Source organism: Bufo gargarizans, chromosome 4, assembly GCF_014858855.1.
Source record: "Bufo gargarizans isolate SCDJY-AF-19 chromosome 4, ASM1485885v1, whole genome shotgun sequence".
NCBI classification, from domain to species: Eukaryota; Metazoa; Chordata; class Amphibia; order Anura; family Bufonidae; genus Bufo; species Bufo gargarizans.
The window spans coordinates 114,024,191-114,040,326 of NC_058083.1; the positions used below are offsets into that span (position 1 = coordinate 114,024,191).

The 16,136-nt window shown below is 45.4% G+C and overlaps 1 protein-coding gene across 2 annotated transcripts; it reads left to right on the plus strand.

Moving 5' to 3' along the window:
* The first annotated feature begins 295 nt into the window (after positions 1-295).
* Positions 296-4,641, plus strand: LOC122936082 (E3 ubiquitin-protein ligase RNF152-like). 2 transcript variants are annotated; one of them, XM_044292089.1, is made up of 2 exons: positions 296-782; positions 3,181-4,641. In XM_044292089.1, the coding sequence occupies exon 2, from the start codon at positions 3,233-3,235 to the stop codon at positions 4,058-4,060; it is 828 nt and encodes a 275-aa protein (XP_044148024.1). In that variant the 5' UTR covers positions 296-782; positions 3,181-3,232; the 3' UTR covers positions 4,061-4,641. The 2 variants fall into 2 exon arrangements, with proteins under 2 accessions (XP_044148024.1, XP_044148025.1); XM_044292090.1 differs by having other exon boundaries at positions 3,184-4,641.
* The last annotated feature ends 11,495 nt before the right edge of the window (positions 4,642-16,136 follow it).

Genomic DNA, 16,136 nt, shown 5'->3' on the forward strand with positions numbered 1-16,136 from the left:
AAACCTGAAACAAAGAAGGCCCATAGTAAAGTGAAATCATTGTTAAGCCATGCATTACTGTGCTGCCATTTACTATATGACTAGGCGCTGCAGGCCTCAGTGGGGTTATAAGGGTTAAAAGGAGTAATTGTAAAATATTCCATGGTCTCGTTCCCCATTTTAGAAAAATTTTGCATATGGCTTTCCATATAGCCCTGCAGGCTATATGTGCAGTGTACACTGACAACACGCTGTCTAAATATCATGCACAGGAACGCTCTGCCTTTGTATACAGATAAATCAGCTGGGAGCAAGGAGAGAAGAGGTGAAACATGCTGCCATTTCTGTCTCCTCCAGACCAGTCAGATCCTGCACATTAGCAGGAGAGATCCTGCATACAAAGCCTGAGCGTTACATCACATTACAGGGCAGCGAGCAGGAGGCACACAGCGAAGAGGAGAGCAGATGCCTCCTTTGTTAGACTATCAGAAGGGGAAGATGACTACAGAGTGATGGCGAGCCCGTGAGGGTAAGACAGCCGGCCATGGCTTCCCCACAAGGACTTGAGATGCCACCAAGAATGAGATGAATTCAAAAGAGAGAAAAACATCTTTCCAGGCGAGCGTCGCAAGGAGGAGACAAAGGAAGAAGCAGGATGGAGAGCACAACTATCATCCCCAGTGGACGCTGAGATGAATATCTCTACATATCGATGACTGGTCACATTCACAAACGCCAGACCGGGTCTCCAACGCGTTTCTAGAAGGGACATTTCTTTACTCCTTCTGGGAATTTCAGCTCTTGTGAGTAAAACCTTCATTGTCATCAGGGACAAGCCATTCACTATATTTAATATACCGGCTTCATGTTGTCCTTCGTGTCCGGCTGGCTGCCGCGTGAGGTCATGCCACGTGTGGTCTAGAGCCACGGCCTTTACTAAATGCAGCTCGCGTTGTAATCCCCACCGAAATTATATTGGAGTAAATGTAACGCACTCCCGATTAGAATTGTAGGAAAATATTGAAAATACGCGGCCACGAACACACATTGCTGCACTGACCGTTTTCAGCAGTACAACGTGGCGTTTGTGCGTCATACTGCAACTATGACAAACCAACGTGGCACCTTACTGCAACTTTGGCACAACTTGGAAAGAAATGGGGTCCAAAGAGGGACTTTAGCCGTTGACTTCAATTCAAAGAGGAGCCGACACCTCTCCTGACATGTCTGTCCATTCCCTTTTATTAGAACTCTATATTGTGCCTATTCCTCTGTTATTCCTGCTAGAAGTGTATAAAAGTCCATGTGGGTGTTACCAGTTGGCGGGCGTCACTGACAAAATAGTGTCAGACTGTGAAGGGACACCTTCCCACCTGGTAACGCCCAGTTGGACCTTTATTCATAAACTTCTAGCAGGAATAATAGAGGGATGGCACAATATAGAGTAATAAAAATAAATACTAATTTCATTCAAAATACATTAACTAAAACAGGTATCAGGAGAGGCGACAGGTCTTCTTATGATGAGACTCAATTAGAGGAAAGTTACAGGACTATAAGGGTACGACCACGTGACGCGGATGCCACAGCAGACTCCCATTAAACTAATTAGGGCTGCGCTCTTTAGTTGATCTGTACTGTTAATGGCTGCGTGGTATTGTGCGTTCCTAATTGGTTTAATTAGAGCCCGCTGTGGCTTGTACAGCCGCACAGTACTTGACCACAGCGCTACCACAGCAGGACCTCGCTGAGTGGTCATATCTTAAAGGGGTATTCTGGTTTCCACAAGTTATCCCCCATAACTATTAGATCGGTGGGGGTCCTACCACTGGGACACCCACCAATCACAAGAACAGGGGCCCCGTACCCCCTCTGTGCAGCCACTCCATTTATTTGTATGGGAGTTCCAGAGATAGCTGAGCTCTGTACTCTGCAATCTCCTGAATTCCTAAAGAAATTAATGGAACGGCCGCATGCAGGGGGGCTACAGAGGGTACAGGCTGCCGTTCTTGTGATCGCTGGAGGTCCCAGCAGTAGGATCCCGCCCAATCTAATAGTTACCCCCCAACCGGAATACCCCTTTTAAGGGCTCATGCACACAAACGTATTTTCTTTCCATGTCCAGTTTTTGCGGACCGTATACGGAAGCATTCATTCCAATGGGTTTGCAAAAAAAAAAAAAAAAGAAGGTACTCCGTGTGCATTCCGTTTCCATATGTTTGTATTTCCGTTCCGCAAAAAAATAGAACATGTCCTATTACTGACAAGAATAGTACTGTTCTATTAGGGGCCAGCTGTTCCGTTCCGCAAAATACGGAATGCATGTGTGCATGAGGCCTAAGGCTGGGTCCACACTTTTTTTTTTACAGCAAACCAGGGTGTATGTCTCTTAGGCTACTTTCACATCTGCGTTGAACTTTTCTGGTATTGAGTATTGGTATCTGGCAGAGGATCTCAATACCGGAGAAAAACGCTTCCATTTTGTCCCCATTCATTGTCAATGGGGACAAAACGTAACTGAACAGAACAGAGTGCTCCAAAATGCATTCCATTCCGTTCTTATACCGGAGAGCAAACCGCAGCATGCTGCTTTCTGTCATCGGATGCGGAGCATAACAGTACGGCATGAGCCACAATGCAAGTCAATGGGGACGGATCCATTTTCTCTGACACAATAGAAAACTGATCTTTCCCTATTGACTTTCAATGGAGTTCATAACGGATGCAGGTCGTTGTATTATCAGTAACTGAAGCGTTTTTGCTGAACCCTGCCGGATCCAGCAAAAACGCTAGTGTGAAAGCAGCTTTTACCCGACCGTATATTTGGTTGGATTGAATGTGGACCCATTTATTTTAATGGAGCCGGAAAAAAAAAAAAAAAAAAAAAAAAAAAGCACCATCCAGAACATGTCCTAATTTTGTCCGTTTTGTGAACAAGAATAGGCATTTGTAACATAGGCTGGGAAAATGCGGCATGCACACGGACAGGATCCATGTTTTGCAGATCCGTGATTTGAGAACCGTAAAACGGATACGGTCGTGTGCATGAGACCCTTAATGGGAGTTCTTTAACCCATATTAATAAAAATAACGCACAGTGTGAACCCTGCTTGAGCCGTATTAAGCGCGTCCTCTCATGCGCCCCCAAACTTCGCACTAAGATGAGAATATGCAGGTTGTAACGACCTCTCTCTGTTTCAGCAGGTGCCACCTGCTAAAGGACGAGGCCTGGGCATGACATAGGCACCCTGGCATGAGGACAAGCATGGAGGGACACCAGGCCAGTGACTCGGACCTCACCCCTTCCTATGAGGAGTACGAGTGTAAGATCTGCTACAACTACTACGACCTGGACAGGAGGGCCCCCAAGCTCCTGGAGTGTCTGCACACCTTCTGCCAGGAGTGCCTGAGCACGCTGCACCGCCGGGAAGACCGCCCCTGGCGCCTCTCCTGCCCAATATGCCGGCACCGGACCGTAGTCCCGGACTCCCGGGTAGAAGCCTTGCCCGTGAACACCAAGGTGGCCGAGGCCTTCCCCATGTACGTGCGGCAGGACGACCCCTTCCCCCAGGACATCCTCCCCCCCATCACCTATCACTACCACCACCATCATCCTATGCAGCGAGAGCTGCAGTTCCACCACGGCACGGCAGGTGGCGCTGTGTTACATGCAGCCGCCGAATATCGCTACGCGTTACAGCCGGGGCAGGAGGCGGCCGCTGCGGCTACTCGAGGCCGGGGATCCCTTTCGGCCTTAAACCAGCCGCAGCCAGCGACTGCTCCCTCGGCTACTAGAGGTTATGAGAGATGCCAGAGCTGCAAAAGGGCCGTGCTGACGGCGGGCTGCGTGTGTGTGGTGTTTTCCTTTATAGCCATGGTGGTTCTATTGTTTGCAGGCCTGGTGTTTGTGAACAGATACAGCGGGGCCCCTGCTCCTTCCCCGGCGGGGCCCATATGCCTGTCAGTGGCCAGTGTGCTAGCCCTCTTCTCAGTGGTGGTCACTTGGGTGATCTGTTGGCTGAAGTACAGGCCAGACCCCATAGATGGGAGCAGGGGGGCGTCGAGCCGGAGAGACGCCTAAACTGTGGACGATCCCTTCAGTGTGAACAGTGTATTGTCGAGGAGGTTTTATGTTAACCCCGCGGTGACCGTAGACACAAAGATATCTCCGGCGCAGCGATAATAACCGGCGACCAGTGCAATAGATGATAGACTAGAACCTCTTAGCGTGAATTCACACTAAGCAGAAATGTCTTCTACCGTCCGACTCATCTGGATGGGGCTTGCCGCCAAAATATCCCCATGTAGATGGAATGGACGGAACTGATCGGCAGTCACAGTCATTTCTGCACAAATCTACCCTAAGCCCACATTCACAGGGTCATTTTGTTTCATCAGTATTTGTAAGCTAAAACCAGGAGCGGGTCCAAAACACAGAAGAGGCGTAAATCTTTCCATTATAACAAATACTAACGTGTGAAAGTGGCCTTAGGACGCCTGTACATTGGCCTCCATCAGAGGAACAGGTCAGGGAATCGCCCCCACATATATATCCAATGGACGCTGCTAAATGTAGTATAAATGTCACCACTCCCGACTGTGTTAATAGCTTCCTGCATTCCCCATGTAATAACAATTCTGGAGCATCTATTCTTATGTCTGTATGTTGTGCCATTCCTTTATTACTTTTACTAGAAGTTATGAATGAATTGCTAGCAGTCTGCAGTAAGGGTACAGAGGGGAGGTAACCAGATGGGGGGGGGCGTGTCCGTGCACAGTCTCTATCCAATCAGTGCTGCCATTGTCAGACTGTACAGGTAAACCCTACTACTGGTTACCTCCCCCCGTACCCTTACTGCAGACTGCTAGCAAGTCATTCATAACTTCTAGTAGAAATAATAAAGGAATGGCACAACATACAGACATAGGAATAGAGGCTCCAGGATTGTTATTACATGGGGAATAAAGGGGTTGTGCAAAAATGGGGCAAGGGAAGCTTACACACCTGCTTCCTGGCACCGGCTCCCGCTCCTCCTGGCCTGCAATGCTCCGCTCGGCTCCTTCACTGAAAACATCCGGTTTGACGCCGCCTGCAGTCGGTCGCTGGATGCAGTGGTGACTGTATCTCCTTGCATCATGACATAAGGGGAGCCGATCACCACTGTGGCCAGTGATTGGCTGCAGGCAACATCAAACCATATACTTTCAGAGAGAGAGAGCGGAGGCTGGGATAGGTAGCAGTGGGGAGCCAGCATCGGGGAAACGGGTAAGTAAGCTTCACTTCACAGGTCTGGCCAATTAGTGCAAAACCCCTTTAAAGGGGATTTAAACCCAAAATATGATGCAAATAAGTCCATTATCTCTGTTTTAGGGCTCATGCGCACAAGCATTTGCGCCCCATACCTGTCTTGCAGACCGCAAACAGACTCAAACATCGTGCACACGGACGGGGCTTCTGCATTGCGGTCCGCAGCACGGGCACGCGCTCGTGTGCATGAGCCCTTACTTACAGATTTATTGGTATTTTGCCTGTTTATAGTGGTGGCCACATTGGTTCCCACCTTTGCTGCCCTGTAAATTGTGACTTACTGATCCAGCACGGTGACAAAATGTACGTTCCTGAGAAGCTAAGGCTTCATGCACGCCACCACAGAATACCATACCTGCCGTGTGCATTCTGCATTTTTCTCACCCCAGGCAATAGAAAAACTGTTCTCACCCGCAATGCGGACAAGAATAGGGCATGTTCTATCATTTACAGAACGGCTGCTCGGATCCACGCGTGACCGGTGTGCTAGCCACTGAAAATGCGGACAGCGCACGTCTGAGTCACGAGGCATATTGCAAAGATGACAAGCAATGTGGCTGCACAATGCGGTGACAACCTGTCCTGGCGTCTTGATATTTTGGGTAAAACTTCTTTGCCTGAAGGTTAACTGACTTGCGGGCATTTAATAGTGCCAAACTGTTAACACTGTGCATGTTACATATTATATACGGTACATCTCACGACACCCCAGACACACCACCCAGTATACACTTGTACACCAGTGTTTTATACCAAAAATATTTAATAGAGGAGAGATGCAGAAGTGCTGCTGTAAGCACCGCTATACCTGCACAGGATGTATCCACGTGGATGATAACTACCGCCTGCACCAATACGTGTGAAGCTCACCCCAATCTACTCCAGTGGCCTGAAAGTTTGTATGATTATATGGTATAGATTGGTATACCTTTTATTCTGCTGTATGACATAATGTAGTGTGCTGCATTATCCCATACAGAGGTGTCCAGAAGGCAACGTCTACCGCCTCAGTGTACTGTAGTTTTTTTCAACATGAGAACCTATGAATGACAGATACGGTGGCATCTGGCGTATACCTCACAGGCAATGAAAGTAAAGCGTGAAATCGCTGTTCAGGTAGGTTTACACTAGGGATTTTCTGTGCAACAGAAATCGGTGCGTATCCCACAGCAGAAACCGCTTGCGTTTTGATTGGTGCGGACCAGCCCTCGGTTTGACTTCATTCGATGGAGATATACCGTGAGCATGCTGCCTCTGCGGCTTTCCGAAGGGTCCTCGTCAAGAAGTGGACTAAAAAAATTAAACCAGTTGAATAAAGGTTTTAAAAATTTTTTTTTTTAAAAGCCAACAATCTTAAAAATTAAATACAGACGCTTCCCCATAGATAAACATGCAGTGTCGTGGTGTCCATAACTACCCAGTGAACATAGTGGCCATGTAGTCTCCTAAAAATAATGAAAAGGTGTCAATCAAAACTACATGAAATGAAAGAATGGAAAAAAAAAAATCGCTGGATTCTTAAAGGGGTTGTCCAGCCTTGGGCCATTTTTAACTGTGAGTAGCATGTTGTACCTTTTAAAAAATATCATACTCGCCTGCTCCCTGACACTCTTTTTCAGCTTTTTTTTTTTTTTAGCTACCTTCAGTGGTCTTCTGATCCCTGTCCTATAAACTTCAGGATGGACGGGGTCACATGTGGTGCTGCAGCCATTGGCTGGCCCCAGTGGTGACGTGTCACTTGGGGATTGGACTGTTGCAGCAGTGCACCTGACCCTGACAATGAAGGGAGCCAGAACACAGCATCAGGGAGCAGGTGAGTATGATTTTTCAGCACTGCAACCACAGTTAAAAATGCCTCAAAGCTGGGGACCCCTTTAAGTACCAAACTAGGCTGCATACTGGGTGGGATCGGATTTTGCTCAGTGAGATCAGGAAAGCCATTTCCAAAGCCTTCTGTCACAGGACATGATCCAGTCGTGGCCTTGGCTCCTCAGCCATAACATCACTGTGTGCATGGGGATCTCATTCTGATCTCTCATGATTACTTGCTTTCCATGAACTTCATAAGTCGGTGGATACATGTAGGAGCATTCATCGTTACAGGGGTAGATCTTTGTATCAATGGCCACCTTTCTCTAGTCCGACCAGTTAGCAATAGTAAGAAACAATTAGCGAAATACAGGATAATTCCATAAAAATGGCCTTTTCTAGAATACTCGGATATGTCTTTCTCCATACCTTGACATACAGCTCCTAGGACTGCGGTTTACATTTATTATTAATACTTTCTTTTACTTTTCTATTTCAATTTTGTGCAACAAGCACCCAAGTAAAAGATACGTTCTGAAACCTCTAAAATGTATTTGTGAATGTATAAAATGTGCTGTAATTTGTAATTTAAATTCATAATTTTTTTTTTACTTAATGAACATATGTGATTAGTGAAGCTACCTGCGGACACTGGGCAATGCAGATAAAGGAAATATCCAACCTATTTAGGAGGTTTTTAGATGAATGACTTTTAGGACATTTTGATTGTAAGAGGAAACCCATGCAGACTCCATAGGGAATCTTACCCCCGATTCAGCATGGCCAAGAATCAGCATATTGATAGCCTATCCTCGGGATAGATCGGTGTTTTTTCTGACTCGGCTGTAGGAGAGGGCCGCAATGCTCTTTTGTGTGCTGCAGCCTCTTCAGTGTCTTCATCTACCTCAGACATGCTCAACCTGCGGCCCTCCAGCTGTTGCAAAACTACAACTTCCTGCATGCCCGAACTGCCTACAGCTATCAGCCTACAGCAGGGCATTGTGGGAGTTGTAGTTTTACAACAGCTGGAGGGCCACAGGTTGAGCATGCCTGATTTATCTGTAAGACATCAACCTTGTGGCGGCTGCTCGGAGTATTGCATCTACATCCCATTCACTTGAAAGATACTAAGCTGCAATACTCTGACCTACCACTAGTATGATGTGCAGGCAGATGGGCTGCAGAACAAGCGCAGCAGCCCCATCAAACGGTTGATCGGTGCTGTAAGGAAAATGCGCTAAATGTTCAGCCATTATAAAGTGGTTTATTAGAGTGAGTTCCCACCATGCTCTGGTTACTGCAAACCTGCAGAATCCTGATTTCAACTTTAGGAATAAATGGAGATGAAAACATCATGTACCTTAACTTAGTGCAAGATCAGGGAAGCCAAACATCTGCTAAGAATTAAGCAGGTTATCCTATTACATGCTGTTAAAGAAATCTATCCCGAGTAATCAAGATTAATGATATTTACTTACACAGTATGGCGTCACCTAGTGTTCACAGTGTATAGCAGTATGCACACCCATCTGCTGAGCTGAGTACTGCTGGTCGTGCATGTTGGTCATTCTCTCCACAGTCAGGTCTCTGCATAGTGATCCTCTGTCCCCTGCAGAACAGCCAGTAGAAATAGCTTTGTGACTATCTTCTCAGGGAAGGACCAGAACCTTTGCAGTAGCTTGGCAGTACTACTGAGAAGAAGGAACCAAATTGTCAGCTGCCAGAGAGGGAAGGAGAGTGACTCTGTCCAGAGCCCTCACCCAGCACAGATTAGTAGCAGCACGAATTGTGAACACAAGGATTGGGATCACAACGTGATTGACATGTCGTGAAGGTCATTCATCAGAAGACCCCTTTCACCTCTTACCTTTCTGTAGACATTGATGTGATAAGATAGCACACACGAGGTAATGATGAGTCCGAAATACATGTCCCACACACATATACATTCCGACATATTGTGCGTTACATGGGGGCAGCAGCAGTGATTTCTATAATGGTTATTTATAAGATGCAATCAATAATCTTTGTCGCTGTTTGTATACATGTATGGTATTTTATTATATTATTTATTAATTGTGATTCACAATACCTTTTTGATCAATCCTTTTGTTCCTTAGCTGAAAACGTAATCTACCTTTTAAATAATAAAATTGTTTTTCGTCTTCTTTATGTCCTTCCTAGATGTAATTTCATTCAGCTAAAGCCTCATTCACACGTCAGTGTTTTGGTCAGTGATTTCCATCAGTGATTGTGAGCCAAAACCAGTACTGGAGCCTCCACAGACGTAAGGTCTAAAACTACTTTCACACTAGCAGCAGTCTTCTCTGGCAGGTGAACAGCCTGCCAGGTCCGTGCTGCCGCTAGTGCACGCTTGCCGCCGGAGGTCCGCTGCGCCCCATTGACTATAATGGGGGCGGTCCGGAGTTCCGGCGGCAGCACAGCAAACATGGCGAGAAGCGGCCTGAATAAAACTACGACATGTCGTAGCACATGGCGTGCACTAGCGGCAGCACGGATCCGGCAGGCTGTTGCCATAGTGCTGCCTCATCCTCCTCTCTGCTCTACTTGTCAGGAATCATGATCCTGAATACAGGTGAATCTCTGTGGGAATGGAGAAGATGAGGAGACATGAGAGGAGGGTGAGGTGTGGATAATGAGAAGCAGCACATGGTTACAGTCTCCATTACCACAGTCTGTCCTGTCCGTCCTCTCTGTACTTCATGTCTCCTCATGAACTAAATTGCCCAGAGATTCAGCTGTAGTCAGGATCATAATCCCTGACAAGTAGAGGAGAGAGGAGGATGAGGATAAGGCAGCTCTTTACCTCAGTGTTGTAAAGTAACTTGTCCTCATGTGTGATCAGGACAGGTTTTGTGTGAACTGATGGCATGGTGGCCATTTTGTTTCTCCCTAATCATTGCTCCCCAGACAAAAATAGCCATTATAAATAATGAAAGGTATTTGTGAATATATTTATAATAAAATAATATTTAAGTATTTTCTTAATTCCCGGAGAACCCCTTTAAGGTCACAAACTAGTGGCCAGACATTCTCCTTCAGGATTTTCTGGTAGAGAGTAGAATTCACGGTTCCATCGATTACAGCAAGTCGTCCAGATCCTGAAGCAGCAAAGCAGTTCCAGACCATCACACTACCACCACCATGGTTTGACTATCGATGTAATGTTCCTTTTGTGAAATGCTGTGTTAGTTTTATGCCAGATGTAATGGGATGCACACCTTCCAAAAAGTTCAGCAGTGGTTTTCGCTTTGGAACTCTTCCATGGATACCATTTTTGCCCAGTCTCTATCTTATTGTTGAATCATGAATATTGACCTTAACTGAGACAAGTGAGGCCTGCAGTGCTTTAGATGTTGTTCTGGATTATTTTGTGACCTCCTGGATGAGTCGTCAATGCGCTCTTGGATTAATTTTGATAGGCCAGACACTCCTGGGAAGGATTAACCCATTCCATGTTTTCTCCATTTGTGGTTAATAGCTCTCACTGTGACTCGCTGATAGATGTCAATTACTTTCTTTGTCATCTGTTAGCCTACTTCATGTTCTAGTTTAGTAATTTCTTGATTCTACAAGCAGTACTCAGGCCTGGGTGTGGCTAGTGAAATTGAAAACTGTGGTTAATCACAGTTAATTCATGGGGGGACAATTAATTTTTCACATAGGGCCAGGTTGTTTGGGATAGCCTTAATAAATGAAATCATCATTTAAAAACTGCTATTTACTCATTTTGTCTTTGTCTAATATTCAAATGTGATCATCTGAAAAATTTACCGTAAGTGTGACAAATGTACAAAAACTAAAAAAATCTGTAAGGGAGAAAATACTTTTTTACAGCACTGTAAATGCTCCTTGGCAAAAGGAACCTCTCCTCCAGAAGGAAGAAAACGGTCTCTCTAATGTGGGTAAGTCAATATCCAACCCATTAAAAAGCCTTGAAACTTGACTTGGGATATCAACAACCTCTGGCTTGGTTGATTTCCCAGGTCATGTTTGAGGCCTCTTTAACCCATTAGTCACTATTGGCCTAAGGCTAGGCCACTTTTACAGAGGCCTAGTCTAAGCCTCTCATGCATAGCCTGATGATAGCGCTTGTCAGTATAGCCCTGACAGTATAATTGTAAGGGGCAGTGGGTGTGGACTCACTGTACCAACTAACCGGTTTGACTGTGGGCTTATTCTAAAGTTGTTATCCTGGCGGTCCTCTGTTTTTCACCCTTTAACCCCTATAAAGGGATCTGGTCTTCACTGCAGGGAAGCCACCAAGCCACTGCCTCTTAAAAAAGTCCCTGTGTAGTTGGGTCAGTAGGAGAAACAGGCTAAGGCCAGGGCAGGCGGCAGAGAATCGGAGTCGATTGTCAAGTAGAAGTTCGGTACACGGGCAGTCAGACAGAAACACGTACCTTTGCTGCTAAACTAGGATCTAGGAACCCAAGCTCAGGCACCTTACCACTAGGGAAGATGCCATAAATACCCAGGGATAGCCACCCATAGGCTGGGGAAAATTTGGAAGTGTGCATGCTGGCCATTTAAGAGGCTAAGAGTGAGTGTGTGCATGCCATAAGGAACATACTAGGCTGAGGAGCACAGGCCCAAGCCTGCAACAGAAGAGGAGGGGAGCAGTGGGCACATGGAACACCAGCGGCTGGGTCTGCAGCACGTAACAGAAGAAGGCGTGCAGGTCTGGACTGCAGGTGAAGCGGAGTCCAAGGAAAGGTTAGAGATGCGGTGTCTGTGTCTACTCTGAGGAGTGAGGCAGTGGCGAGCATGGGCCGCCTTTGTAACAGTAATACACTGTTCTGCATAAGCAATACAGGGTACTACAGAAGTGATCAGAAGATCACTCGCTAAACTCCCCTTGTAAGACTAATAAATAGCAAAAAATTCAATAGAAAAATTAGCAAATATAAAATCCCCTCCATATATTTGGTATGGCCGTGTCCGTAACAAGAATTCACAGAATGAACACAACCCTGTTCACGGGATTATAATAGAATTAGGTCATAAATACAGGAGTATCACAGAGAAACCGTTAATTCTAAAACATGACTTTTAATGTATTCAATTAAAATATTTTGACCCTTTTGATACAAAAATAAACAATAAACAAAAATTAAAGCATAAGCTACAGATCACTTGTTTCCAAAGTGGCAGGATAACAAGTGAACGATCTATAGGGACAATCACCCTAATGTTGCCCTTAATGTTATGGCCCTGCCTATGAACGGAATGGCCGCCCTGATAAGGGCGATCCCGTATCTCGTGCCTCCTATATTACCCTAGAAGGCCCTGATGCGGGTGGCGGGTTAAACTAGTCCTAAAAGGAGGCTGTTGCTGATCTACAGGTCTACCAAAAACAAAAAAGGGTTAATTATGTTGGAAGAACACCCAAAACCCATATCATGGGAGTAGAAATAGGAAAAAGCAGTATACAGTTAGAGCATGACTGTGAAAACGTCCCTACGCGTTTTGCCCGGTTGATATTGGGCTCCTCAGGGGACCAAAACCAGAGAAATACAGAGTGTCCAACACCACCGATAAATAATAGATCAAAGACAGTACACATATGTGACCACAATAAATGTAGTTTAAAGTATCGGTCACCAATTATATTTAGATGTGTATATATATATAAATATAAGACCCCTAGTCCTAAGTATAGAATACTATTTTAATCTAGGTATATAGGGCTCCAGCTATATGAAGAAAAAGCAGTATAGAGATGGCAATATTGATCCAATCATCAAATTGATAACAAATGGTCATAACACGCCCTCCCACTTCAAGGGTGTATAGAAATCAAGATGCTATACAGCAGAGTATCAGCACACAATAACCGCAACAATTTCTGTGAAGAGAATATATATATATATAGTGCAGTAAAACTCAAAGTATGCAGTGTCTAGTCTCTGGTGGTACAGAGGTACTTGCGTATCCAGATAGGTATGGTTGCCAATACTGTTCAGTCACTCTGGAGGATGTCCACACAGATGGGAGACTGTAAGTGTGACGGCTCAGAGGTCCCGGCGTGACCGCTGTCTGGATGGAGCCATAACATTAAGGGCAACATTAGGGTGATTGTCCCTATAGATCGTTCACTTGTTATCCTGCCACTTTGGAAACAAGTGATCTGTAGCTTATGCTTTAATTTTTGTTTATTGTTTATTTTTGTATCAATCGTGTCCGTAACAAGCCACACTACACAATTATCATGTCATTTATCCTGCAAGGGTGAATGCCAATAAAAATATTGCAGAATTGCTGTTTTTTGCGTATATGCTACAAAAAAGGAATATAAAGCAATCAAAAATTGTTATGTAACCAAAATTGATACTATTGAAAATTACACGTCAACGCATACATCTCTGTAGAAAGAAAAATGAAAAAGTTATGGGTCTTGAGATGCGACGTACAAAACACTATATATATTTGGTATCACTGTAACCGTACTGACCCAGAGAATAAAGTTAAAGGGCTTCTGTCACCCCCCAAAAGTCATTTTTCATTTTTGGGCTAATTAAAATCCTTATAGTGCGATTATTCAATATATAGTGCTCTTACCTTTTTCTGTGGCTTAGTTTCTTAAAAAAACACACTTTTATAATATGTTAATTACCTCGCTTCCAGCATGTAGGGCGGTTACTTGGTGGTAGCCGCCGCATCCGCCTTTAAAAAAAACGCCCCCTCCTCCTGTTGATTGACAGGGCCAGTGAGCGCTCTCCTCCTCCGGCTGGCCATGTGCTTTTTTAAAGAAACTAAGCCACAGAAAAAGGTAAGAGCACTATATATTGAATAATCGCACTATAACGACTTTTGGGGGGTGACAGAAGATGGCACTGGCACGCTCCTCACAGTGAAGAAGCAAGGCAGAGCGGGACATGTGCCGGCAGCGGCGCAGAGTATGGAGAGCTCCAGGGCACCACAGAAGATGCCAGAGCTGAAGGGGCTTTATATGGCAGAGGATTTTGGGGTGGAGGAGGCGAAGTTAGTGCAGCAGAGGCTGAGGAGGCAGTTGTGGCAGAGGAGGAGGGGTCCATATCCCCCCAGAGTGCAGAGCCGACATTAAAAGATGTCTTCAGGGCAGTTACCCAGTGTGGAGTGGCCCTGACAGCGTTACAACAGCAACTGGGGTCCCTGAAGCAAGAGTTCTCCTTTATTTGCCATGACTTGCAGAAAGTTAAAAAGGTTCTAGCTCTTAGAATACGCCAACGAAAAAAATTGCTTGTTCACTAAGTTCCAAAACCGACTGTTCACTAAGGGGTTAATATGTCAGGAATTAGGACTTCTGCACACGACCATGTTCATTTGGCAGACTAGTCACACTAGTCTAGCTTCAGGACAGAGTTATATTTTTTTTAATTGCATTGATTTGTGACCATATCCTCATGCAGATAGTGTGAAGGAATGAAGAACTATTATAGCTATTGCACTGGAGCGCCCTCTGCTGGTCACTCTCTGAATAGACAGTTGGAATACAGCTGTTTTAAACCTCCAGCATCCTGTGATTTATGTGTGGCCCCCAACGTGAGCTGCTCCTGGCACATGTACCCTTTAAATATATGACAGATAAAACCCTACCTCTGTGTTTGTGGTAAAATTACAGAGGACTTTTGCTGATTTAGAAAGGGATCACCTTAATGTTCAATGGAAAGCATGCCGTACTACTTGTTTATATAGAAATATAACATTTTATGTCCTTTGTAGCAAATTGGCCCTCCCATGATGCTGAGGACAGACATATACAAGGCTCTGTTCGTGGCCTATATGCACAGACTTATTGCACATATTAGGCTACTTTCACACTTGCGTACAGAGCGGATCCGTCTGAGACGGATCCGCTCATATAATGCAGACGATGGATCCGTTCAGAACGGATCCGTCTGCATTATGTGGTAAAATAAATTCTAAGTGTGAAAGTAATGTGGTATTTGGTTCAGCTGTGACAGTATGTGGTGCTGTACTGTGGTATTTGGTTCAGCTGTGGCACTATGTGGTGCTGTACTGTGGTATTTGGTTCAGCTGTGGCAGTATGTGGTGCTGTACTGTTGTATTTGGTTCAGCTGTGGCAGTATGTGGTGCTGTACTGTGGTATTTGGTTCAGCTGAGGCAGTATGTGGTGCTGTACTGTGGTATTTGGTTCAGCTGTGGCAGTATGTGGTGCTGTACTGTGGTATTTTGTTCTCCTGAGGCAGTATGTGGTGCTGTACTGTGGCATTTGGTTCTGCTGTGGCAGTATGTGGTGCTGTACTGCTGTATTTGGTTCAGCTGTGGCAGTATGTGGTGCTGTATTGTGGTATTTGGTTCACCTGTGACAGTATGTGGTGCTGTATTGTGGTATTTGGTTCAGCTGTGACAGTATGTGGTGCTGTATTGTGGTATTTGGTTCAGCTGTGACAGTATGTGGTGCTGTACTGTGGTATTGGGTTCAGCTGTGGCAGTATGTGGTGCTGTACTGTGGTATTGGGTTCAGCTGTGGCAGTATGTGGTGCTGTACTGTTGTATTTGGTTCTCCTGAGGCAGTATGTGGTGCTGTACTGTGGTATTTGGTTCTCCTGAGGCAGTATGTGGTGCTGTACTGTGGTATTTTGTTCTCCTGAGGCAGTATGTGGTGCTGTACTGTGGCATTTGGTTCTGCTGTGACAGTATGTGGTGCTGTACTGTTGTATTTGGTTCTCCTGAGGCAGTATGTGGTGCTGTACTGTGGTATTTGGTTCTCCTGAGGCAGTATGTGGTGCTGTACTGTGGTATTTGGTTCTGCTGTGGCAGTATGTGGTGCTGTACTGTGGTATTTGGTTCAGCTGTGGCAGTATGTGGTGCTGTACTGTGGTATTTTGTTCTCCTGAGGCAGTATGTGGTGCTGTACTGTGGCATTTGGTTCTGCTGTGACAGTATGTGGTGCTGTACTGTTGTATTTGGTTCTCCTGAGGCAGTATGTGGTGCTGTACTGTGGTATTTGGTTCTCCTGAGGCAGTATGTGGTGCTGTACTGTGGTATTTGGTTCTGCTGTGGCAGTATGTGG

Bases quoted from the DNA above. Each gene is read 5' to 3' on its own strand.
- LOC122936082 (XM_044292089.1), top strand. From the start codon at position 3,233: ATGAGGACAAGCATGGAGGGACACCAGGCCAGTGACTCGGACCTCACC.